The 27,082-nt window shown below is 30.2% G+C and overlaps 1 protein-coding gene across 2 annotated transcripts; it reads left to right on the top strand.

The window, feature by feature from the left end:
* On the top strand, positions 1–26,287 carry LOC105254437 (protein deadpan). Of its 2 annotated transcripts, XM_025410950.1 has the most exons (3): positions 3–1,726; positions 11,449–11,676; positions 24,982–26,287. In XM_025410950.1, exons 1-3 carry the CDS (start codon positions 1,562–1,564, stop codon positions 25,993–25,995), a joined length of 1,407 nt encoding a protein of 468 aa, XP_025266735.1. In that variant the 5' UTR covers positions 3–1,561; the 3' UTR covers positions 25,996–26,287. The 2 variants fall into 2 exon arrangements, with proteins under 2 accessions (XP_025266736.1, XP_025266735.1); XM_025410951.1 differs by lacking the exon at positions 11,449–11,676 and having other exon boundaries at positions 1–1,726.
* The last annotated feature ends 795 nt before the right edge of the window (positions 26,288–27,082 follow it).

Genomic DNA, 27,082 nt, shown 5'->3' with positions numbered 1-27,082 from the left:
GAAAGAAAGCTAAGGATGGAAGGAGAGGGGGGATGAGAAAAAGATCCACCGATATCCAAATCGGTTCCTGCCTCGACGCTGCTTCACGGTGGCTAGGCAATAAAACGACTGAGAGAAAAAGAGAAAGAGAGCGATAAAGAGACGAAGGCATGATGCGCGCGAGAAGGACGCGGATCGCGACAAAGCGAGCGGTGAACGAGAGGAGGACGGGAATAGGAGATGTCCGCACGTAGCCGCAAGTAGGGGCGCGCGTGAGCAGGCAAGCGAGCCTTCCGACCGATCCGCCGCCACGCCGTGTGCATCGCGCCGTGCCGCGCCACGCCGCGTTATATCCCGCCACGCCGCGTCGCGCCGCGCCACGCCGAGCAAGCGAGTCATCCGTTGTGCTCCGGTATCCCCCCACGCACGACCAACCACGACGCGAGCCATCTCTTCCCCCTTCCCCCGCCGCCGTCCTCACTGCCGACGCGCGCGACCCCGGCGCGCCAAGCTCGCCGCGTACAGCCGCTAGCAGTTAATGTTCACTGCCTCACAGTCCTCCACTATCGCTCGTTGCGCGAGCACACGTGGACAATTTCACAGTCAGATTGCATGCGTTGCGTGTGTCTCGTTATCGTTGACAGTGAGCAACCTTCCGTGCATAAGTCGACACGAAAGTGAATTACTTTGCATATTTTCGAATATTTGTGAGCTTGGTAATTCGCGAACTCGTAAGCGAGAAATTCTTTGTATTTTAAACCGTAGAATTCTTTTCCGGAGTAAGATTAGTGGAGCGCTATACTTGATTCTGATATCAATAGAGAAGCGTCATTCGACGCGTATGATTCCAAATTATCGGTATAAACGAAACGTTATTTTATTACTCGAATATTTGTGATTGAGTGCGTTTTGTTTAATTGTTTATCGATTAATTCGGAGTGCACATCCGTGAAAATTTTACGGAGCAAATAAGGAATTGGATAAAAATCAACGGCAAGCACGCGAGCCAACCAACGGCTGATACGCTCGCGAGTGACAAGTGATTCGGCGACGCGTGGTTAACCACGTGGCGCGGTATGCGCATCAGTGTGTACAATTACCCGTGAGTGTGAACTTTTGTGGAACTTTCCTTCTCTCTCTGGACGTATTTGGCGCGTCAAACAATTGTGCGTGCGTACGACAAACGAGTGACACAGATCGTTGGTCTCCATTGGTCGCGTTGCGAGTGAGTGCATTTTGTGATTGGATCGCTAAGAGAACTCTGAGTGAGTGCATTTTGTGATTTGCTCGCTAAGAGAACTTTGACGCGCATTGTAACGTGTTTGAATTCGTATTCCAAGATTCTTGGCTGACGCGCTACTTGATCTCTCGAGACATTCGAGAATATGGTACAACGGTGATTAGTTTGTAATATATTATCGTTAGTGCCAACAGCAGTCGCGAGGAAAGCAATAATCTGGTGGGTAGTCTGGTCTCGCTGTCGCAGGCCGCCGCGAGATGCTTAAAGCCTCAGTCGCCCAATCCGGCCAATCACGTAGGGTGCTGCTGCGATCAGAGCCAAGGGCCGTCGCGGCCTGTTAAAATGACCGCGCGTTTACACTCGCTGAGGCATCAGGAGAAGAAATCAGCCGGCAGCAACCACAGGCAGCATCATCAACATCAACAGGCCGTGCATCAGGGTCCGAGCCCGGCACCGAGCCCCAGTCCCAGCCTCAGCCCGAGCCCGAAACACTCGGACGGACGAAGAGTAAGTGAAATATAGAATATTTTTTTAGAAATAAATGCGAATTTTTTGATTCGAAAAATTATTGCATGTTGCGTGCAATTAAAAAAGAAATCTTTTTAAATTAAGAATTTTATCATATATTGTGTATATGTGTCTGCGAAACTTATGTAGAGGATTTTAAAATATGTCAAAGATTTATTATTAACTTTTTCAAAAATGTAGAAAAATATTTAAAATAATAGGAATAAAGAGCGCGAATATGAAAATAATAATTCAATGACAGATTTTAAGAATACCTAATCAGTCATATAGGAATGAGATCTCATCCCTCACGGCGCATGACCGCGTAATTCCAGATCGCGATTCACCCTACTTTCCAATTCTCTCTATCTCTCTCTTACGCGTTTAATTTTCGATCGTAAAACCGCTGGACACGAACCTGATATCAGACACGTACACTGTTTTCAACTTTTTATTATTCAATGCCTACGTGAAAATAGCTGATTAATTAGAATTGTGAAACTCCAAAAAAAAAATATATATATATATATATATAAACTCGCATTTAAATACAGATGATAATGTTAATTTCGAAAAAAAGTTTAGTATAATTCTTATTCAAAGATATTTGGAAACAGACTTTTACTTAATAGAAAATTAATTCGTATCTTTTCTTTATCTTTATTTAATATATTATTATTTTTTTATCAAGATATGTAAAATATTTTATTTATCTCCTTAAAAATATATTAGACGAGTTAGACATATTTACATATTTACATTTATATACCATATTATAAATATACATGTATCTATTTTTAAATACACACACATGTGTGTGTGTGTGTTTGTATATGTAAAAGAGTTATAGTATGTATCTATCAAATGGTGATATTTCCAACTTTTGATTCAATTTTTGATTGTACTTACACATGTGTGTGTGTATGTACAAAAGTTTCTTATTTTTCATGTACAATTCGAATTTGTAATAAAAAGTATCATGTTCCCCTAAAAAAATTCAACTTCCGATCCGAATGGCGTATTTCCGGTCGGAATCAAAAGTTGAAAATGTCATCATTTGATAGAGTGTACCCGATTTATTTAAAAATTGTTCGCGATTTTTGATAAAAGTCATTTATTTTCATTTTAAAAGGGGTGTATGGGTGATCTGGGACACCCTATATATATATATATATATATATATATATATACAGGGTGTCCCAAATATATATATATATATATATATATATATATATATATGGGTAAATAAATTTATTAAATAGTACATAAATATATAAATTTAATGTGAAATAATGCACTTTTATGACTAAGTTATTTGTATAAAGCATGTAATAATTTTAATACATCAATTCAAAATTGGTTTAAATCATTAATTTTATATTTTGTATACATAAATTATTTTGTATAATAATATTATTTTCTTTTTATATATAATTATATATAATATATTATATATAATTTATAATATATGTATATAATATATAATATATAATATATATATATTATATATAATATATTATTTTCCAAAATGTACTATTTTTTATATTTTAGATAATGTTATAAATATATATATATATATATATATACATATATTAATATATTAATATATTAATATATTAATATATATATATATATATATATATACATATATTAATATATTAATATATATTAATATATTATAATATATTAACTTCCTATGTGTGTTTATCTAATATAGATATGAAAATAGAAAAATCATTTCAAAACGTACACAGTAAAATATTTTTGTATTTATTTTTTAAGATCGAATTATTTATATACGATATTAGTTATAAATTTGCACACATACACTTTGTATATAACTGTGAATGTAAAAAATAAGCAGATAATATTGCGATTTTGCTTTCCCATACAATCGTAATGAGTAGCAGTTTTCAACGTGACTCTAGGAAAAGTTGGCGACTAAAAAACTTGAATAAAAAAAAGAGCACGAGCAGGTGTTGCGTTCGCGATACCTTCTCTCTTCTCTCTCTAATCGTCGCAAAGTGGGTCAGTCTCGCGACGGATTCCGCGAGATTCCAGAATTCAAAGTTGCGACCTTCGCTCGTTTTCGGATCGTAAAAAAATATAACCACTCGACACATAAAAAGAATATGGCTCATTACGTGGATTTGCACGTTAAAATCGCGGTAAAAAGCAGAATAAGAAATAGTTATGTATTAAGCGTGTATGAGAGGTGAAATATGATCATATGCAATTGAACGATTTTTGTATACAAAAATTTTTGTATGTGATATTTAGTATACAAGAAAGTGATAAATTTCTAAATGACATTGTTAAACTAATTTTGATCATATTGTTATCCAGGATGTGGAATGGTGTGGAAATAAATAGAGAATCTGAAATTCTTAGAGAATTTTTTATATTTAAAAATATCAGAAAATTCTCGTGGAATTTTATTGAAATTAGAGAATTTTAGAAAAACAATTATCTCTTTGATAATTTTACCCTTATATTTTAAGCAATCAATAATCCATCGATTAGCCAAATTGTGAATTATTAAATATATAAACAGATATATATATATATATATATATATATATATATATATATAATAAATATATGTCATTATTTATATAAATTTAATATTTTAATAGAATATACAGTACATTTTTTATTAGTACATACAATACATTTTTAGGGATGGAAAAATAAAAATGCGGGTATAATGTGGGCATAATTATGTAGGTGAAAAATGTTCATCTTACAAAAATTATTTAGTTTTTTTTTTTTCGATATATTTTCAAATCTTTCTTTCTAGCACTCGAAATTTAAGCAGCTTCTTATTTTTCTTTCGTATGAAGAAAGAGCATTAGAAAACGCACAATAAAAAAATTTATTTAGAAAATTGCATCTAGAAAATTCTCTTTATCTAGAATTTTAAACAAAAAAATTTGGAAGATTAGGGAAATTTTCAGAAAATTTTTTTTACAAAATTTGTAAGTAGATATCCTGTTTCGCATTTATTCAGTAACATAATTTGATGATTATAATACGCGGATAATTAGCTTTTTTCCAGATTTCAAAAGAATTTTAAAAAATGATGACAATCAATCATTTTCTCGAATTTGTCATTGATGAACAAATTGCTAATAATGAAACACATGACGAAAGCATTTCCTTATTTTTCTTCGTCATGCGCCAACACATGACAATTTGCAAGGGCACGAACGACGTATGTCAGAGCTTTGTATAATGTTAATTTGCGATAATTAAACACATTTACGGGCGATTATCGTACAGATTGTCCAAACGCTCATTCTTGTGCGTTGCTATCATTGTATATATAATTCAAAGTGTAATTCAAGTTCATCCAATTAATTCGACAGAAACGCGCAATCGCAAATGCGGCTTCTTCTTTCCATGCTTTTTTAGTTGTTGTATACTTTTTTCAAACTTTTATATATTAAGAATAAATAAAAAAAAATAATATCATTAAGCGCAATTTGATTAATAAATAAAAATATAAAATATTATAATAAGAATATAGATAAAATATAATTTTTACACACACACATATATAGGGTGTTTCATTTTAATTTCCCCAGGCAAATATTTCGGAAAATAATGAAAATTGGAAAAAATGTTTCAGACAAAAGTTATATAGTTTCTAGGGGGACATAAGATGGTGCCATTACTTTGACTTTGAAGAGTCACCAGAAGGTCATGAAGGTTATATCCAACTGTAAATCTTTACCTAAAATGGGATACTCTATATACTTTTATATATTCTTGTAGCTTGCCTCAAGAGCTTTCCAAAACACTATAATCAAATATTTTTTCATTAAGTACTTTTCGAGTTATAAAGCTTGAAATAATTTCTTAGTTTTACATAAACCGTAAAATATCTAGTAAATATCTAGTAAAATATCTAGTAAAATATCATTTTTCGATTATCTTTCTTCAATACTTTTATGTACAAAATAATGAGAGGAATTAATTGATGTAAAGAAAACATATCATTGTTTCTAAAAAAAAATATGTAATATGCAATTAACAATTACATATTTTTTCTTATAAACAATTATGTTTTTTCTTTATATCAATTGATTCCTCACATTACTCTATACATAAAAATGTTGAGGTGAGATAATCGAAAAATGAATATTTTACTAAATATTTTATGGTTTATGTAAAATTAAGAAATTATTTCAAGCCTAATAACTCGAAAAGTACTCAATGAAAAAATACTTTATTTTAGTGTTTTGCAAAGCTCTTGAGGCAAGCTACAAGGATATGTAAAAGTATATAGGGTGTCCCATTTAAAAAGTTGGAGGTAATCTTCACGTAACCTTCAGGTGACTCTTTAAGGTCAAACTAATGGCACCACCTTATGTCCCCCTCAAAAACATAACTTTTGTCTGAAAAATTTTCTCGAATTTTTATTATTTTCCGAAATATTTGCCTGGAGAAATTAAAATGAAGCACCCTGTATATTGAAATTTATTCATTTAAATGTAAAAATAGAAACACAGAAAAAGAAACATACAGGCACAAAGGAGGAATCGTTCATTCCACAAAATATATCGCGAACGTAACGGAAGGCGTGGTTAATCGGTGGTGCATGCGTGCGTCAAGTGCTGGCCTTTTACGGTGATCCGCATCGCGTGAGAATACACGCGCTCGAGCGATGCGTTAGGAAAGTTTCCTTAGCGGACGAAGGGCACTAACTTTGTGTATTCGTCTTTATTAGCGAAATGGATTCACAGCCCGGAAGACACGCGCCGAATATTGCCCTACCTTAAAGCGCGAAAATTTTAGTTAAAAAAAGAAAGAAGTATTGAAAAGTAAAGAAAAAAAGGAACATGTAGTCAATAAAGTTTGAATGAACAAATTTAAATGAAATTGAAGTTATATTTAAATATAATTATATTTAAAGTTATATTTAGAAATATTATAGAAAATAAAATATAATTAAAAAAGATAAATAATAACAACTAAAAAAATGTAAACAATTTCATCAGTTTAAAATCATATAATTAAATTATATTTTTAAAAATATTAATTAAGGTTTAGAGCAAAATGTGCATATGATTTTCGCATGCCTAATCATCAGCATCTCTTCTCTATCTCTTTAAAGTGCCAAATAAGAAATCCTTATCGCATTTACATCGTCGAATTATCGTTGAGAGATCGGCGCGATAAATGAGGGAATTCTTGGATACATTAGATTGCGTAAAAGTCTCGTGGGATTTCAAAATGGTAGATGGAGAAAACACGACGGACATAGGAGGGGAAAACACGATGGACATTGGTCATCGCTGTCACCGTTGGACCGATGACGATGTAATTGACGGTTCTTAACGGATTTATTTTTTCGTTTATATCCAGTTTATTTACCTGTCGCTTGTTGCTCACGCATTTTATTCGATTTATCATAAACGAAACGAAGACATTCTTTCTTCCTGATAATTCACAAGCCAAATGATAATGAAATAAGCGAATAGCACGTATATAATATCATCTCTCCGGAATCAAAGAGAGTAAAGATCAAAATATTGAATTTTTTGTCTATCAAAAAATAATAAATTTGATATTAAATTAAATAATAATTTTGTTACCCCTTTATAAATCAATCTAAAATCTTATCTTTAATAGGAAAGAAGAATACAATAAAATTGCAAAATAATTAATTTTTTAATTATGAATAAATGTCAGCTTCAAAGTTTTCACTATTGATACAAATTCTTAAATGTGATAGGTTGAAAAAAGATTGTTTAAAAAGTTTCTTCTAGACAACATAAAAATAATTTAATAAATTTGTATATTAAAGAAATTAAAGTTTCTGCAGAGCTTCTTGTAGCTCCAATACACAGAAAGATGACGTGATCGAGTACAGTCAGATCGCTGTTAAAAAACAACAATCTTAAAAATTCCGGCTGTTAGTGAAGTTTGTAGGATAAAGGATGACTCATAATGCTGTGTCGTACGTGACGCGCTAAAAAAACGGTAAGCGATGAGATTTATCGCGCGTAACACGCTAATCGATGACACCGTCAAAGTCATAGCAATGCATAGCTATCTTCCTGCGTACGCGACTATTTTCCACATCATACCGAGTAAAAGAATATTCACGACGATTTAAAATTTGTTATTTCGGGTGTGACGAATATTATCTTTCGATATCTATCAGAAAAATGTAGCAATTTGGTTTCTCGCGGGTAAACTGAAAAAACAGTTGACTGCAGATCGTGCATGAATAGATATTTGTTAATTTTAAAATTAATTTTAAAATATACAGTGTTTGCTGTAGATAATTTCAAAATTATCTAGATAAAGATAAAGATAAAAATCCGTAAATTTATCTTAGATGAGATAAAGATGATTTTGCTTTTACTTAATCTAAATGAAAGATGAAATAATTATTGCGATAATCTAGATAATTATCTAGATATTTTTGTTTATTTTAGAAGACTATAAATATTTGTAAAAAATGTGACGCAGATTATAAATGGGATATTAAAATCATATTCTTTCTCTTTTCCTAAAGAATATTTAAATAATAGCAAAAAGGTATATAAATGATATGATAAATATTTATTTATTAATTTATATTTATAATATATTTTTTTAATATATTAATAATATAATAATAATATATTTATAATATATTAATAATAATAATATAAAAAATATATTTTAGATATTTTAGATAGATTTTTAGAAGCTTGCCTGGAAAACTTTTTTGCATAATGAAAACGTCATCTTAGACAATTTTTAGATAAGATGACATATATTTTTCATCTAAGATAAAGATAAAGATACTTTGTATTTCTTCATCTAGTTAAAGATAAAGATGACCCATTTCGTTATCTAGATGATTATCTAGATAATTTTATCTAGATACCAGCAAACACTGAAAATATATAATAAGATACTACAAAAAATAAAACTCAATCTTATTAAAGTAAAGATTTCTTTTATTAAAATATAGCGAAAACGAAAGTGTTCTTATCTTTTTCTAATCCTTTCTAGCGTTTTCTTTTAATTCGTTCTAATTATTAATTATATTCGTTCCAATTATTAATATATTTCACTAATCAATTCTTTATTAACAAATGTTTAACATTTCTATCATTAATTTTCTCAGTAAAATTTCATTTTAGAATAAATACATTAATAAATTAAAATCTCGATGATGAAGACGCTTCATCAAATGTTGTCAACTTTTAATCGACAAATAAAGTCAAAATAAAAAGAAAATAAGGTTCCCGATTTAATTTATCCCGACTTAATTTCATCTTTCGAGTCTCAATAGAGCGAAATTTAAACATCTCTGTTATGAAATTCTTCCTACAGAACACGTGGTGCGAAGCCCGCACGCGAGAGTCCATCGCCGATAGGCACGCATTTAATTTTTTCCCTCCTCTCTTCTATTCGTTCTTCTTCCTCTTTCGTACCTCTTGTAATAATAGAAGGACACAAGAATGCCACGGTAGTCGGCGATGACACGAGCGTATATAAATATGTACGCACACACGTACATACGAGTATTGCGGCGCGCTCGTTTGTTTACATGTCGCGGCGCTCCTGTGTGAATGCATCGCGCCGGCTTCATCTCATTTTCTCTCTAACCATCCTTCTCCTCTTCAGCTTATCTTCATCGCACTCATGCGTCTGCGGTCACCGGCTCACTCTACACATCTCCGTTACCTGTTATCTTTTTCGACCGTTGTGGTCTTCTCTCCTCCTCTCGCTTTAAAGTTGACTTTATTCGTCGCTCTATATCTTCTTATCTTTCCGCGCTACTCTTCCTCTTTCACTCTCCTTTCATCCTCTCTTTCGCTTTCGCATTCTTTTAATTATTTCGAAGAAAAAATATGTAATTTACAATTAACAATTCCATATTTTTTCTTAAAAACAACTGTATGTTTTCTTTACACCAATTGATTCCTCTCATTATTTTGTACATAAAAGTATTAAGGTAAAATAATCGAAAATGAATATTTTACAAGCTATTTTACGATTTATGTAAAATTAAAAAATAATTTCAAGCCTCATAATTCGAAAAGCACTTGATGAAAAAATGTTTATTTATAGTGTTTTGGAAAGCTCTCGAGATAAGCTACAAGAATATGCAAAAATATATAGGGTATTCTATTTAAGAAATTCAATCTTCACGTAACCTTCATGTGACTCTTCAAGGTCAAACTAAAAGCACCATCTTATATCCCCCTAGAAACTATACAACCCCCTAGAACCCAACAACTTTTGTCTGAAACATATTTTCGATTTTTCATTATTTTCCGAAATATTTGCCTGGGAAAATTAAAATGAAACACCCTGTATATTCATAAGACACTAATTTCATCTTTCATAATATCTATCATCTCCTCATTCGAATGCGACTCTACAAATCCATCTCACCTTTTATATCAGTTTCCTTCAAAAAATTTTCATTCTAGTTCTATCGTGTATATTTAAAAGTCCTTTCTTTCGATAAAAATGCTTTTGTGCAGGTTCGATCCTGCATGCTAATTTATTGACATGTTTTTTTATGTTTATCTTCCTTGCAGTAATTCTTTATTTCTTTTTTTTTCAAATTGAAAGAAATGTTTTCATTTTTTTTTCACATATATTATTAACATTAATTCTTTTTTTTTCTTCTTTGCTCATTAATTATTTCACTTTTATTTTCGAAACGAGCATTTATTCACTCATTTCATTTGTCACACATAGTTTTTTATCTTTTTATTTATTTTTTTCATGAACACGTAAACACATGATAAATATTATAAGTAATATAGAAAATGTTCACTTTATGAATATTCAATTAATACATGTATATAATATAAAGGAATTTACAGCGCTGCTTAATCATAAAGTCTTTCAAAAAATTTCAACTTTTCAGAAATTCTTTAATAGTCTTCTTTAATAGTATTAATATATTTCTTTAGCGAAATTACCGCATAACACATATATCGCAAAGATATATGAAAAATAAATCTGCCTTTTATGTGCATTTTTGAAACACCCGTTGTGTGCGTTTTCGCGTACCGGCTATGCCATCCATTTAAAGTCTAGTCCACTTTATATCCTATCTTCGCTCGTCTGCGACTATCTCATATCTCTCTGTCAGAGCTTCCACGATTTCTCCCTTTCTTGCATCCACCCCCGAGTAGTCGCGAAACGACATTGGCATTTCATGATTAGCGAATCAAAAGCTACCAAAAAGTAAAGCATTTGCTAAAACGTAGAGATATTCGCAAGAGACTGTATTACAAGAGAAATCGCATACTTTCCATAACTAGGAAAATTTTGATATTTTACATTTGACAAACGAAATGTGAAATACCATTGGTTACAGCGTCAAAAACCTCTATCAAATGAACAAAAGGAAGCAAAAGTAAAAAATAATACCAAAAGTTCTTGGAAAAACGGAAATATCTGTTATAAAGAAAAAGACGAGAAGCCAGTCTCGTTCAACTCGGACCTCGTCCAAATCTAAACCTAATCCGGCCTATCTTCAATTTGAGTCAGTAATATCTTTAATAATACCCTACATGACCTAAGTTATACATGAATTTGATTTTAATAGAGAGGAAGGGAATCTATTTCTCTTTTTAATTATCGGAAATAACAATACAATTGCTTACTTCGGAATGTGAACATTGCTATATATTAATTTTAAAATGCGAGTTATTAACAGTTTTATATATATAAAAGATTTGCGCGTCTTTCAGGCTAACAAACCACTAATGGAAAAACGACGGCGAGCAAGAATCAACCAATCCTTAGCGGCGTTGAAGGCGCTCATTCTCGATAGCGCCCGCCTGGAAAATACAAAACATAGCAAGCTCGAAAAAGCCGATATTTTGGAGCTTACAGTCAGGCATTTGCAGCGACAGAGATCGCTCGCTCAGCCCGGCCTGTCCAGGTACAAAGCAGGGTATCAGGACTGCTCAAGAGAGGTGAGAACACATCTTTATATAGAAATACAATATATTTTTTTTATAATTATTATTTTTTATAATCTTTTAACACTACTTATTTAATAAATATAAATTTTGTATTTTTTACGGAGATTGTACAAACAATCGTGAAAATTTTAATCTAACAATATAGAAAAACTACTTTAGAAACTTATATTTTTCGCAATGTGTAGAGAGCTATTTTTAAAAAATTCTCGAAAATCACGATCTTTTCGAGAACAAGATGAAAACTAAGATAATTTCGATGTAGAAAAATATACAACTTTTTATATTTTATTAACAAATTAGTTTCAATAGCAATACGAGTCGAGTGTCGATGTTATGACACATTTATTTATTTATTATACAATAAAAGGCATGAAACAAATAAAAATAAAAATAAAAAGAAGGAATAGCGAACGTTGTTTTTTATATTTTCACCATCATATACTCGATACATCAATAAGACGACACGAAAAAAGAACGGTAGGAGAGAAGAGAAGGTGGTGGAAAAAAGTCAAATTCCAGTGCGTCCGGAAAGTGTGTAATCGGAGATCTTGGCAAAACTGGTTCGTGTTACACGCGAAAAGAGGTATGGAAAAAGAGATGGATTCTATCCGATGGAAGAAGGATCCATCGAAATCACCCCGTCTCCGTCTTTCTTCACCTCTCTGTTCCTTTTTCTTGGATGACGAGAGATATCTAACGTATCGGATTGTCGTCGGAAAGTCTCGCGTGACTCTGTGAAGTTCGTACATCTACTGTTTGTTCATTAAGAGATGTCCGGTCGCAAAGCGAAAACTCGTTGAAAGTGGACACCCTGTAAATGTCGTCACGCTGAATTTGCCGAATAAGCTCGAAGTCAGATCTGGTTGCTGGAGAAAAGGCTTTTAGTTTTTGTTTTTGCGCGTTAAAAATTTAACGCAGAGTGGTCGAAACATTGGCAAAAGCGCAATTGATCTGTCTGCATATATATACTAAACGATATATATATATATATATATATATATATATATATATATATATATACAGTGTTTGCTGGTATCTAGATCAAATTATCTAGATAATTATCTAAATAAAGAAATGGATCATCTTTATCTTTAACTAGATGAAGAAATACAAAGTATCTTTATCTTTATCTTTATCAGATAAAAAATATATGTCATCTTATCTAAAAATGGTCTAAGATGACGTTTTCATTATGCAAAAGAGTTTTCCAGGCAAGCTTCTAAAAATCTATCTAAAATATCTAAAATTTTTGAGGAGCTTAAAACTTAATAACTCAAAATGAGAAAAGAACGCCGTCAAGTCTTTTTTATTCTGTTCATTTATTTAAATTTACTTACTTGTACTTGTTTTACTTAAATTTGTGCAATGTATTAATGTATATTTTATAAAAATGATATATGTATTGTTACACATTGATTATTATATTATTAATATATTATAAATATATTATAAATATAAATTAATTAATAAATATCATATTATTTATATACCTTTTGGTTATTATTTAAATATTCTTTAGGAAAAGAAAAAGAATGTGTTTATGATTTTAATATCCCATTATAATCTGCGTCATATTTTTTACAAATATTTATAGTCTTATAAAATAAACAAAAATATCTAGATAATTATCTAAATTATCGCAATAATCATCTCATCTTTTATCTAGATTAAGTAAAAGCAAAATCATCTTATCTAAGATAAATTTACGGATTTTTATCTTTATCTTTATCTAGATAATTTTGAAATTATCTACAGCAAACACTGTATATATAAATATATGTATTGAATATGGAGTACACATTGGCATTGCGAGCATTCGCTATACTAGAGAGAGAGGGGGGGAGGGAGGGAGAGATATTAAAGATTTATAAATATAATAAATTGTAATTTTTTTATATAAAGCAATAATATTTTTTAAATCACGTATATACTTTTTTAATTATATTATAAATTCACAGACATAATACATATATCTATAGACCTAATATATCTATAGAGACATAATATATCTATAGACATAATATATCTATAGAGTATTAAAAAGTAGAAGTTGAAATATACATAAAAAAGGACATAGATTACATTTACACTCTTAATCGGATTTAATAAAATCTGTAGTTCTAAGATTTGCCAATCACAATCAACCCAGTCTTCAGAGGAATGGCTGTGATTGACCAGTTTGAAAAGTATAGATGTTATTAAATCCGATTAAATATGTACAAACGTAGTTACATTCTGTTCCATGCACAGACATCTATATTATAACTAGACTGCTAGGCTCTTTATATAGTTACTAGATTTTGTGTACTCGAAACTTATGCACTTGTATACGCTTAGGTGGCAGGCATTATAATCGAATGGAATAAAAGAATAGTTAAATTTTATAGTGTTCCTTGAATCTTATGGGTAACACTAAATAAGTATATATTTGTATATTTACACACAGAAAAGTGATTAAATGTATACGTACAATATATGAATTGGAATGGTTTTATATAAAAATATTCATTTAAAAAAACATTAATAATAACAAAGTGAAAAAAGTTGTAGCGATATTTATAGCAAAAGAAATGTAGTAAACACATCTTTCTTTGTAAATATATTTTTTTTCTTTCTCATATTTTCAATTGAATATCTGAAATAAAATTAATGAATTGAATAAAATTAATGTGTCTGCACATGTAAAAATCTTGAAATGTGTAAAAATATAAGAATACACACACACACACACACACACACACACACACACACACACACACACACACACATATATATATATATATATATATATACAGGGTGTAACTGAAAAAGCACCTACAGAGTAAATAGCGTTATTCCTGATTAAAAACTAAGTCGAAAAGTCCTAAACCATTTTTTTCTATAATGCTTAATAAAGCAGTAATTATTGAGTAAAGTTGCGTCAATAATTATCATTTTATTAAATATTATAAAAAAAAATGGTTTAAGACTTTTCGACTCGATTTTTAATCAGGAATAACGCTATTTGTTCCGTGGGCGCTTTTTCAATTATACCCTCTATATACATATACATACACACACACACACACACACACACACACACACACACACACACACACACACACACATATGTACACAAGTAAATATTTCATTAATACTTATTGCAAATTTAACTTTCCATACAGATTGGACTTCTAGAATATCTCATTTATACATATATCATTTATACATACATATATGTATGTGTTTCACATATTTATATAATTGTATAACATTGTAGAGCACATTTATTCAAAGATTTACTATTTTTTCTAAGTTACTTTCTAATTTACTTTTCACTTATATTTTTTATCATATAATAATATATAAAATAAAAAATAGATATATGTTACTTTTTTTAAAATAAAGAACGAAACTATTTTCACCGAGCCAATTTCGATACTATATAAAAATGATCTTATATAATCACGTATGATGTTTTATTTCTTCACAACAAAAATAAGAATTATTATTAGCTGAATATTGTATACTAATATGAGTATTATATAAAATTGTGTAGTATATATCTTCTAATTCTTGATTTAAAAACAAAATAATATAACATATTTTAATACAATTTTACATATAGAATAATCTGTTTAATATTTATTCACACTTATGTGCATGCGTATAGTGTGTGTATGTGTGCAATTTGTACAAATTACATATTATTTATTGGGCCATGTAAAATAAAGATTGGCAGTTTAGTATCTTATAGATGTCTATAATTCCGTGCTCCTTGCACTCTCTCTTGCTTATGCATAACGAGACAATACACTATGAATAAAGTGAGTTCTTTTCTACACGTGCATTGCTACCTTTATTTTAATAAAAGTAAACGGCTTAGTTTACATATTATTATATCTATATTTATGTCGTATAGTTCTTTAAGCGATTAAAGTCTTTCTATTAATTAGAACATTTTCTTCAATTTTTTTTTAATATACATATTTGATAAACTGTCTTCTTGATAAATTGTAATCTGTTGATATATTTATGATAGTTATTTTTTTGATAGCACATTGAAAATGTTATTATTGAATATAATGCTATAAATTTTTATGAGTTAATAAAAAAAATAAGAAAAACGCCACAGTTAATAGCAAAATCATAAAGACATATAGGATGTAATATATAGAAAATACAATTTATAATTTATTTCTTTAAAAAATAAAATAAAATGTATACTTTAATTATATATTTTAAAGATATTTTTAAAAGAGTTATCGCTTTACGCAGAAAAATATAATATTAATTTATTCATTCATAAAATTCCTATCTTCTTATATATTCATTTAGCTAATACTTTGTGTTTTACATTCAAATGTATCTTTCGTTATGTACCTTTAATTATGTAATTACATCATCGCGATAATTCAATCCATAAGTATTCTTCTTTCCAAAAAATTTCGCTACTTACGATGAATTTTTTTTCTGAGTATTCACACATTCTCATCAATGATATGCGATATGCCGCTATGGCGGCTGGTATTTCCTGTCATATATCTTCATCGACGCGGTATGCCACAGAACTCGATTCGACGATTGTCGACTCGCTCGTTTCGATAAAGCGCACTTGTCACAGCATAAAGCATGCGATCGCGCATGCTATACCTCTGTTGCCTTATCGGAGCATTCACTGATAAAGTCGCTCGACTTCTCGATGTTCTACAATATCGCCGCTCGAAAAATGTGATCGTAAAGTTAGTGGCTCGTGATTTCGCGCCAAAATAAATGTATGCTATATCATAGAAAAATAAAAAAAAATAATAAAATAGGAAAAAAATTATTTTATATTTCTATTATTATATAAATATTTTATTTCTATTATTATATAAATTATTATGTATATTAGAATTTTTATTATTGTTACAGGATAGGAATTGCGATACATGTTTATTATTAGAGAATTCGAACTGTGATACACATTTATTATAAATTATATATTCAGCAAATATTTAGTATTTCGTCTTATATTAAAATTTGATAAAGCTATTAATTGCATACAATTTATTTTTATGCATTTATATAATATTATTTTTTATTATATAAACGTTATATGTGGACACAAATATGAGAGTTAATTAAAAAATTTTAAAATCAATTGTATTGCGCGTGTCCTTCCTTCCTCTTCCTATGCGTACCTGCGCAGCATAGTGATGATATTCGTCGAGGCCAAGGTCTTTCACACACATACACACACACATATGGATATAATCATTAAATTCTCATGGTTTGTAATTCGATATATACTTTATGACGGCGCGAAGAGATATATCTTTAACCGCATGTCAAAGATATGCTCAGAATTTCACGTCAATCTTGGAAGAAGTTCAGTCATTCAGAAACTATTGGCAATTTGGATATTGGGGAATATGATAACATTTTTTTCAGAAAACTTAAAAGAAAACAAATATTTTCTATGCTTGCAATAAAATGAACAACAAGTTGAAGCATTGGCAACAAAATATCTTTTTTATTTCGAGTAATTAGAGATAATTTTCCAATCTGAAATAATATTTACAGGAAAAAAGAATCTGTTTTTGATAAAGAAATAGGAAAAGCTACTATGTGTTTTTTCAAAGAAAAATAATATATCGCAAAATTTATTATTATACAGCCTTCTAGTAATAGTTCTTAAAGAACTATAAAAATTGTGAAAAAAATTTTTTCAAATCATCAAGTTAAAAAATAGAACATAAAATTTTGAATTTTTTTGGTCAATATATTGAAAGAAATTATATCGTTAAATATACAAAATTCACAGGATTAATGTGTCCAAAATTATGCTTTTTTACTGTTTCCTTAATTTTATTGAAACATTTTTTTACCTATTATTAATGAACATATAAAAATTTTTGCAAATTAACTGAAAAAATAAATTAATGTGAAAAAATATATGTATTTCTTGATTTTTTTTTAGAAAATAAAATTACAATATAATTTATTTTAGTGTTTTTTAATCCTAATGAAAAAGACTTTTTGAATATATTTATATATGTATTTTTCAAATTAAATATTTTTATATGAGAAATACATTCAAATTTAAAAAATGTATATTGATAAATGTATATTATAAAACACAATACCTGACAATTAATATTTATTTTTATACATAAATTGCTTCGTAAAATAAGAAAGAGAAAATAAGTAACATTTATTTTCAAAATGCATTGTTAGTTATTTTTTGGATATAAGATTGTAAATTTACGTAAAATTTCAAAACATATATATATATATATATATATATATATATATATATGTGCATAAACTTGAAATTGTATATGTATGTGTGTGTAAAATTTGTCTCGCATATTGTATAAGGGGATCAAATTCCGCAGTGCTCTATGTTTGAGGGGTCGGGAAAAACGATAGTAGAAAGCGTGCCAGAAATTTCGAATGATGAGACGAGTGCTACCGGGCGGGCTAAATCACGGTACGTGTGATATACGAGACGCAGCGTGGGCAGGCAAGGCAGACAGGAAAAAAGAAAGGAAGGAAGGAAGGAAGGAAGGAAGGAAGGTCCCCGCGGGACAAACTTTACAGCCTTATAAAACTGGCGACCGCGGCAACACACCTCTTGCAGGCTGTAGCATGCTTGCAGTTTCGTTCTCGCTTTCCTCCCGCAATCTCGTTCACCTCTGAAAGTATGTATTCTTATTCTTTCCGAGACTGGCGCGCATCCGTGAGCGTGACATATACTATACTCCGTATTCAAGAACTATGTTCGAGAACTATATTCCGTATGTTCATTCACTGTTTTTTCATTCAAAATCGAAAAATGAAAGAGATGCGCCAATGATCATTTCGAAAATTTCACGGACATAAAAATTAATAAGTTGTAAAGAAAAGTCTGATAATAAGCTGCAAATTACTGTTACGTCGAAGTAGATCTTTAAAGAAATTTTAATATATATTTATATATAATAAAATATATTATATATTTAATATATATTTTATTAAATATATATGTTAAGAGGATATTCTATTTTGTGCAACTAATAAAAATTTCGTTAAAAAAAGAAATATGACATTTTATCGGTAAAACAGGACTCCAACATTCTCTTAATATATTATATTTAATAAAATCTTATATGTGTGTGTGTGTGTGTGTGTGTGTGTGTGTGTGTGTGTGTGTACACATATATATAGACATATATATATATATTTCTTTATATATAATATATATATTTTTTCATATATATTTTCTTATATATATTTTCTCTTTTTTAATATTTAGAATAATTTATAATCTTACGTTTTTTTATTTCTCGGAAATATATTTAAATATGTGATTATATAAAATAAAAATTTCGTTTCTTCTATTCATACACACGCAATTCACGCTCATATATGTGGATCCATCCAATATGCGATCTTTCAATAGTGCCTAAGTTGCCGCTTCTATAACCTTTCAAGTTTCATGTTACGGCAGATTTGGTTGTTTTATTGTGAAGCAACGACCCACACACACACACACACATATAAAAGCTCTTTCTCTCTCTTCCTCGTCAGGCTATCTGCGAAATTATTGTCCGCTAGTAGCAGCGACAATAATTTTACTGGTTGGCGATGCGCGTGCTCGATACGCCGCCGTGTGAATTATAGCACGCGATACGCTACGCGATTAAAGATCAATCGCGCCGCTTCCGCCCGAATCGCTGCCGCCGTTTCCACTCGCAATTCAACCCTCTTCCGGCCGTCATCCTGTTATAATGGTCGCGCGTTCTAACAATTTTTTTAAATTTCTCTCAGTTTTTTCTCGTTTTGTTTCTACATCATTAAATATATAATAATTTATATAAATTCCAATATAATATTTTTAAAAGTTTTTGGGGAACTCCAAATTATATATACAATTTTTCGAATTTCTCCAACTGTGTTGAATATAAAAATGTGAAAAAAACACATTGATATAAATTATCAATAAAAATTAAGATATTCTTAATTTTACACAATTTTATCCTTTTTCAGCATATATCAGCGTACATCTCCAAAACTATTTGAGTCCGACCTTTATATATAGGGTGTTCGCGGGTTAAATGGCCAAACTTAAAATATAAATTTGGGACCTCAAAACAAGCAAAAATTTCCTCTGGAAGTTTGCTCGCAAACGCTTCGTTCAAGAGATATCGACTTGTTAAATTACAGAACCATAGGAATGAATAATACCGAAATATTTCTGTTTTGTCTTTGTTTTGAAGATTGAAGGTCATTCATAGGCTTCTGTTTTTTATAAACAGAATCGATTTCGCGCAGTGTACCAAATAATTGTTAGTTCATTGAATACTTTCATGGAGTAAAGTAATACAATATGCCTCGTACATATTCTAATAGTGAATATGCTGATATGATATATCTATCATTTTGAACAAAATATTTAATAATTATCAATTTTGGTTACTGTAAAGCAATAAAAAAAGCAATAAAAAAGATAAACCTAAATTATTTTGATATTATTCGATTTCATTCCTATGGTTCTGTAACTTAATAAATCGATATCTCTTGAACGAAGTGTTTGCGAGCAAACTTCCAAAGGAAATTTTTGCTTGTTTTGAGGTCCCAAATTTATATTTTAAGTTTGGCCATTTAACCCTATATATATATATATATATATATATATATATATATATATGTATACGAAATTACTATGCTATCAAGGTCATGAATAGCACAATGAATAAGTTTAGGTCAATCAATTCTCATTTATTTGTTAATAACTTTTGAATAAAAAACGACTGCCTGCTAAAACCTTCAGAATGTTAATCAGGGATAACATCTTGACAACATACATTAATGACACATTTGTACGAAGGTGAGCTCTTTTTATGCATAATTATCACACGCACACACACACGGTCTAGCTATAAAGTTTTAGGACTAATTTTACAAAACGTGCCCAAACAGTGCTACCTATCTTTCATCACTTGAAATCTCTTATATTAATTTTTAACTATGCCTCTATTAAGTTTCATCAGTATTGGTTCGGTGTAATTCATATTCAAACTATTTTGCGTGACATGTTTTGTCTTGTCATGAAAGCATTTATTCAAGCAACGGAATATAATGAAGTTTTACGTAAAATTGAATAAAATTACTATAGAAACAAATAAAATGACAAAAAAGTGTAGAATGGATTGGAAAAAATTCACTAAGAGCGAAGATACTCCGATTCTAAAATTCTAGAATGAAAACATTGCTTATTGCTTTCTCTGATGTGAAAGGCATGATTAATAAAGAATTTGTTCCACAAGGGGCAACTATTAATTGAATTTTAAAAACCGTCATGGAAAAATTGCTTACAAGAATCAGTCGCATGCGACCTGAGATGAAAAGGAATGGTGATTGATTTCTGCTCATGACAATACTTGACGCATAATGTTGCAATTATTTGTTAGCGTCTAAAAACGTGATTGTACTTTATCATCCCCTGCCTATTCTCCTAATTTAGCAACGGCTGATTATTTTTCCCCCCCAAACTTAAATTAAGATCAGAAGGAAGCCGATTTGATTATTTAAAGCAAATTCGAAATAACGTTACAAGACAATTAAACAGCCTTTCCCAGATCTGGATTTTCAAAACGCCTTATACAAGCTGAAAAAGTGTGCTAAGTTCTGTGCGGAATTAGAAAAAATATAAATTGAAAAATAAATGATGATATTGAAGATATAACGACTCCTTTATTTTTGACAGAGATAGTCCTAAAATTTTATAATCAACAATATATATATATATCATACATCATCAGTCAATCATATAGAATATGTTGACCTTCAAATGAATTATAAAAATCTCGTTTAGAGAAAAAAGTTATTTATTATATTTATTGTATATTTTAGTACAAAGATGTACCTTCTATAAAAAAAGGTATATTTTTGTATTAAAATATGCAATAAAAACAATAAATAATTTCTTTCTGTAAATGGGATTTTTGTGATCCAAAATGATTTGAAGATCAACATAATCTATGTGGTTGAATTTGTTTTTTTATAAGTTACATCAGTGCGTTAATAAAAATATGCCATTTTATTTAAAAAATGTCGATGACTTTAAAATCTCGTAAAGAGTAACAGTAAAAAAATTTTTTTGTTTATCAGAATACTAACTCTTTTGAGTCGAACAATTTTTGTCCTCTTAATCTTGATCGTATCATCAAAGGAAACAGAAAAATATTCTAATTACTCTTTAGTTAGAAGAAACACCCAAGGTGTGCGTGTGCGTGTGCGTGTGCGTGTGCATGTGTGTGTATGTGTGTGTGTATTATCTGTTTAATTATCTCCGAATATCGAAACTATATAAAGCGTATTATTGTAACTCAGCGTGGAATGAACATTAATCAATAAAACATTCTAAGTGCGTATTAATTAGCAATTCGCGGCGATAATATGCGGCCGCGTAAAAGTTGACAGTTGTATCGTCACCAATCGAAACGAGTTTAAAGAACATTTTATCTCATCGGTCGTTATCACACTGGTACGAAACAAATGGATCACCGTCGTAGCCAGAGAGAAAGAGGAAAGAGAAAGAGAGAGAGAGAGAGGAAGAAAGAGAGAGAGAGAAAGAGAGGAAGAGAAGGGAATATATATCGGATAACAAATAATCATGCGGCGCCGTTATTCGACCGAATCACGGATTAAAGAGCGAAATATTCAATTACGACTTGGCGGTCGATAATAACTGATGCACGATACCACAACCCGCGGTCGCGGCAGCAGAATTTCCACTACAGTGCAATATACATATTTTTCTGGCGTTGTGACTTGTACAGATATGTATTTACATTTTTGATGCTACCTGCTGGGAAAAATAGTTCCTATATTTCTATGGAATTATAATTTTTTTAGATACAAACTTGTTTGACTATTGCGAGAAGTTAAATTCTTCGAAATAGTACTAGTCTCTGATGCACATTACTGTAACTTGTGTGAAGTTAGCCCTGCATTTTCATGTTTTTATTAATTATGTTGCATTGTGCTACGTTTGTGCTGATTTGTGCCGCAAATCGTAGCTTAATAATTTAAACTATTTTTTAAAAAAATGAAATTTGTGGCAACTCTGCATTTTTAAAATTTTGAATTTTTATTGAAATTTGCTGTATTGCGCTACATTTATGCTTATTTGTGCCGCAAACCACATTTCAATAACTTGAAATTACCATATTCGAGAAAATTACACCAAAGGTAATTTTTATAATATAAATAAGATGAGATATCTCATGTTATAAATGGTCAAAGATAAATGAAAACAATAATACTTCTTTCTATTCCAAATCGAAATTTAATGATCTGATGACATTTTTATTAGGAAAAGTTGTATTCATTGTTGTATTCGAGCAGTCTAGCACAACCTGACACAAGAGGAAAAAAATAAAAAATATTAAATATTTTTCATCTCCACCCCTTTCTAATATATATTCAATCAATCCCTGAGATTGATGATGCATCTTTTGCCTATTATTTCTTCGTTTTTGATAGCACAACTTAGCATAATTTATAGAATCAGACTATCTATTATGGTTTTAAAGATACAAGAATGTAAAGTTTTGTATTCCTAAAAAACTATTCCTAATTTCTGTTGCACATCAAAAACTAACATTCTGATGGCATTTTGTCATTAGGAATAGTTATTGTACTCATTTAGCACATTTGGACATAAGAGAAAAATTAAAAAAATATTAAATTTTTTTCATTTATATCCCTTTTTAATAAATATTTAATCAAACTTTATAATTAGCTATACTTTTTTATCAGTTTATCTTTTCTAATTATGAAAACAATATAATACAATCTATAGAAATACAATTAATGTTATACAAAATGATTTATATTTATTGTAATGTTATATAAAATGATTTATTGTTATTGTTTTTAACTTTACGAACTTTTTTTAACTAAATGGAATAAGATAACAAAGCTTGCTTAACGTCACAAAATGGTACAAACTTATGCCAATTTGTTGAAAAAAATTGAACTCAATTAGAGCAAAGTGTAGAGTTAATAAAAATTTTTTTAATTTTCTCAAATATGGTTCAGTCAAATTATTGAGCTGCGGTTTACGACACAAATTAACACAAACGTAGAGCGATATAGCACAATCAATAAAAATTCAAAATTCGAAAAGTGCACGACTTCCATAAATTTCGTTTTTTTTTTAATTTTTTGAAAAATGATTTAAATGATTAAGCTGCAATTTGCAGCATAAATCAACACAAACGTAGCACAATTAATAAAAACACGAAAGTCAAAAGTACGAGACTAACTTCACATTGGTATTACTGTATGCTAATTTAATATTTCTTTCTACATAAAATTTTAAGTTTTATATACAGATCTCAGAGTGATTTATCTACATGTATTAAAAAGTATGTGTTTTTTTTTTCTCTTTTTTTCTTTCTGCGCAAATGTAACTTTTCTTTTACAAAATTTATATTATGCATTTTCTGGGGAAACTGAAATAATAATAACTGAAATAATAATAATTTTATTCAATTGAAAATGTAAAACAAAAATTTTTCGTATAAGGATTTGTTTCCGAAAAAATTAATCTTAAAATTTGAAGAATTAAAAAAAATAATAGTTCTTTTTTATATAATCTTGAATTATTTTTAATGATCTTGGCATATTTTTTTATCTTGATTGTTAACAATATAACAATTATTAATATTTTTTTCTTCTATAAAAGGCAAGTTATATCAATACTCAAAAGCAATATACTACGAAGTATATTGTTGTCTCTTTTCGATGTTGATTGATTTGTGAACTGCAACTTGCCTCTTGTTATTTGCAGTTCAAATCAGTTATCAATTTTGACAAGTTGTGTAAAATAAAATAAAGTTATCGTTAAAAATGTATATTAAAAAAATAAACGTCATGCGCGAAGCACGCGCTTTGTGTTGTTCTAGTATAAATATAAAAATATAATATTTCATTTAGAAAAACAATTTAAAAAGTTATATTAAAGAAATTATATTTTGATATCACTATCGAGATGAATTTGATAATATATATATATATATATATATATATATATATATATAAATATATAATATATAAAATTATTGGAGATTATTTAAGTTTAAAAGGCATAACATGAACAAGCATGTTATGAATTTTCCAATTTTTAAAATCAGTTTTGTTGAAACAAAATCTCGAAACAAAAAAAATTTTTCACACATTTTCATATAAAAATATTATCTTTTCGATTACATTATTAATTATAAGACATTTTATATGTTTGAACGCTGAAAATCAGTATTTATGCCGTTCATTTTTTTTCAGGTAAGCCGCTATCTCGATGCACCGGACATCATCACAGGCAATACAACACCGATGGATCCTGCCGTGAAACAACGATTACTGCGCCATTTAGATAGCTGCGTATCGGAGTTGGATTTGGATCTGGGCTCGCGGCCCGATAGCGGTCTGGGTAGTAGTCCGGGTAGCGTGACGGACCGCGTGGTAGGAGCGACAAGTCCGGGTCCAATGGATCATCATGTGCCGGTCGGACCGCACTGCAGTGCCGCCGCGCTCACGCCGGCCGGTCTGATCAAATCTGAGATTCCGGATATAGTCGAGGCCGCCCGGCCCGATAGCAGCACTACCGCCGGTGATGAAAACAATAATAGCAGTCGACCGACATCCGCCTTCAGCCAAGTGAATTCGGCGACGTTGGACTCGCATCATCCACATCATCCAACTGGTATACCGGTCGATCAGGCTTCTACGTCACAGCAGAATCCCAACAATATGCTCTCCGTAGTACAGGTTATACCTTCCCGATTGCCGGATGGCCAAGTGGTCTTCCTGTTGCCGAGCCACTACGTACAACTGGCGGCGGCAGCCGCAGCGAACGGAATCAGCATCGGGCCAAATCCACCTACCGCGATTTGGGCGGCGACCAACATGTCATTACTAAAGGCCACTGACAAATTGGCGAAACGACCACATGATGACATCAGCCAGGATTGGCAGGATTCCACTGGTGGCCTTAAGCCCAGTAAGAGTCCCAGAATGGAGCAGCCAGAACAGCCACTTGACTTTACCACCACGTCAAAAAAAATGAAGATTGCCAGTTCGAGGAGTTCGACCGCGCATTCTGGTGGCGATCATCATCATCTACGACAACAGCAGATTTCGGCCCGTTTGCCAACTGAATCTGCTGGCGGTTCCATTGTTCATGAAGACAGGTCGTCTAGTCACGCGGACAGCGAGATCGCCGTTGGCATATCGTCTCCTTCGCCTGTCGGTCAGCAACCCGTTAAAGATGAAGAAGGCATGTGGAGGCCGTGGTAAAAGACTGCCCATGATGGCTCTCTATCTCTGTAAATAAAAATATATCTCGTGGGATAGAATACGCACGAAACCGGAAATCGTACTGGTGTGTGATTGCGTCGTCTATTGCGGAAATATTCCTTGGTTAGGATAAGATTGTGTATATATGTATGTGTATACATACATACATATATACACTCTCTCTCTCAATATGTAGATATATATATCTAGAAAAATGTCAGCGATCGGCCAGTGAAATTGACACATAACATATATGACTGAGAATAATTATATGGAAGTATTTGGATAAATATATGAAAAGTACTTTAATTAAACAGAAATTACACTTTTTTTTAATCCGCTTTTTTTCTTTGCATAATCTTAATATTTGAATAATTTGAAAGAATAGGATGGTTTAATCATAATAGCATTAATCATAATAACATTATCTAATTTTTCACATATAAGTCGCATATAGGATGTTTTACAAAGAATTATAAAATGTTTTTTTAGAAACTTGGTCCTACAAAAAATATTTCAGAAATTTGTAAAATTTTGAGGCAAAAAAGTTGATAATCTTGAATTTTAACTAATTATAAGATCATTTTTCAAGATTATTTAAAGGTTATAATCTAGTATTTTAAATTATCTTAATTTTTTTATAAATCAATTTCATAATATTGTGTATAAAAGATTAATATTAATAATTAGTATTAAACATTAATATTAAAAATAAATTAGTATTAAAAATTAGTATTAAAAAATTAATAATAAATCAAAATAAGCCAAAAATTGAGTTTAAGATATTGAGTTTAAGATATATTTTATACTTTAATTTGACATAATTTTACATCATTTTATATAATTTTATAAAATTAAGATATTTCATAAAATATTCATTTTTATATTATTCATTTTTATATTATCTTGTCTCAATATTTTTACATACAAAATAAGAGAAGAGAATCGATTTGTATAATAAAATTAAAGTGATGTTCCATTTAAAAAAACTAAGTCGATCTTCACAATCTTGAAAAATGACTTCAATAAAAATTCAAAATTATCAACCTTTCTCTCTCAAAACTTTATAAATTTTATTTGAAACATT

Source organism: Camponotus floridanus, unplaced genomic scaffold (genome assembly GCF_003227725.1).
Source record: "Camponotus floridanus strain SB8 unplaced genomic scaffold, Cflo_v7.5 scaffold36, whole genome shotgun sequence".
Taxonomy (NCBI): Eukaryota; Metazoa; Arthropoda; class Insecta; order Hymenoptera; family Formicidae; genus Camponotus; species Camponotus floridanus.
This window is presented reverse-complemented; position numbering and strand designations above follow the sequence as displayed.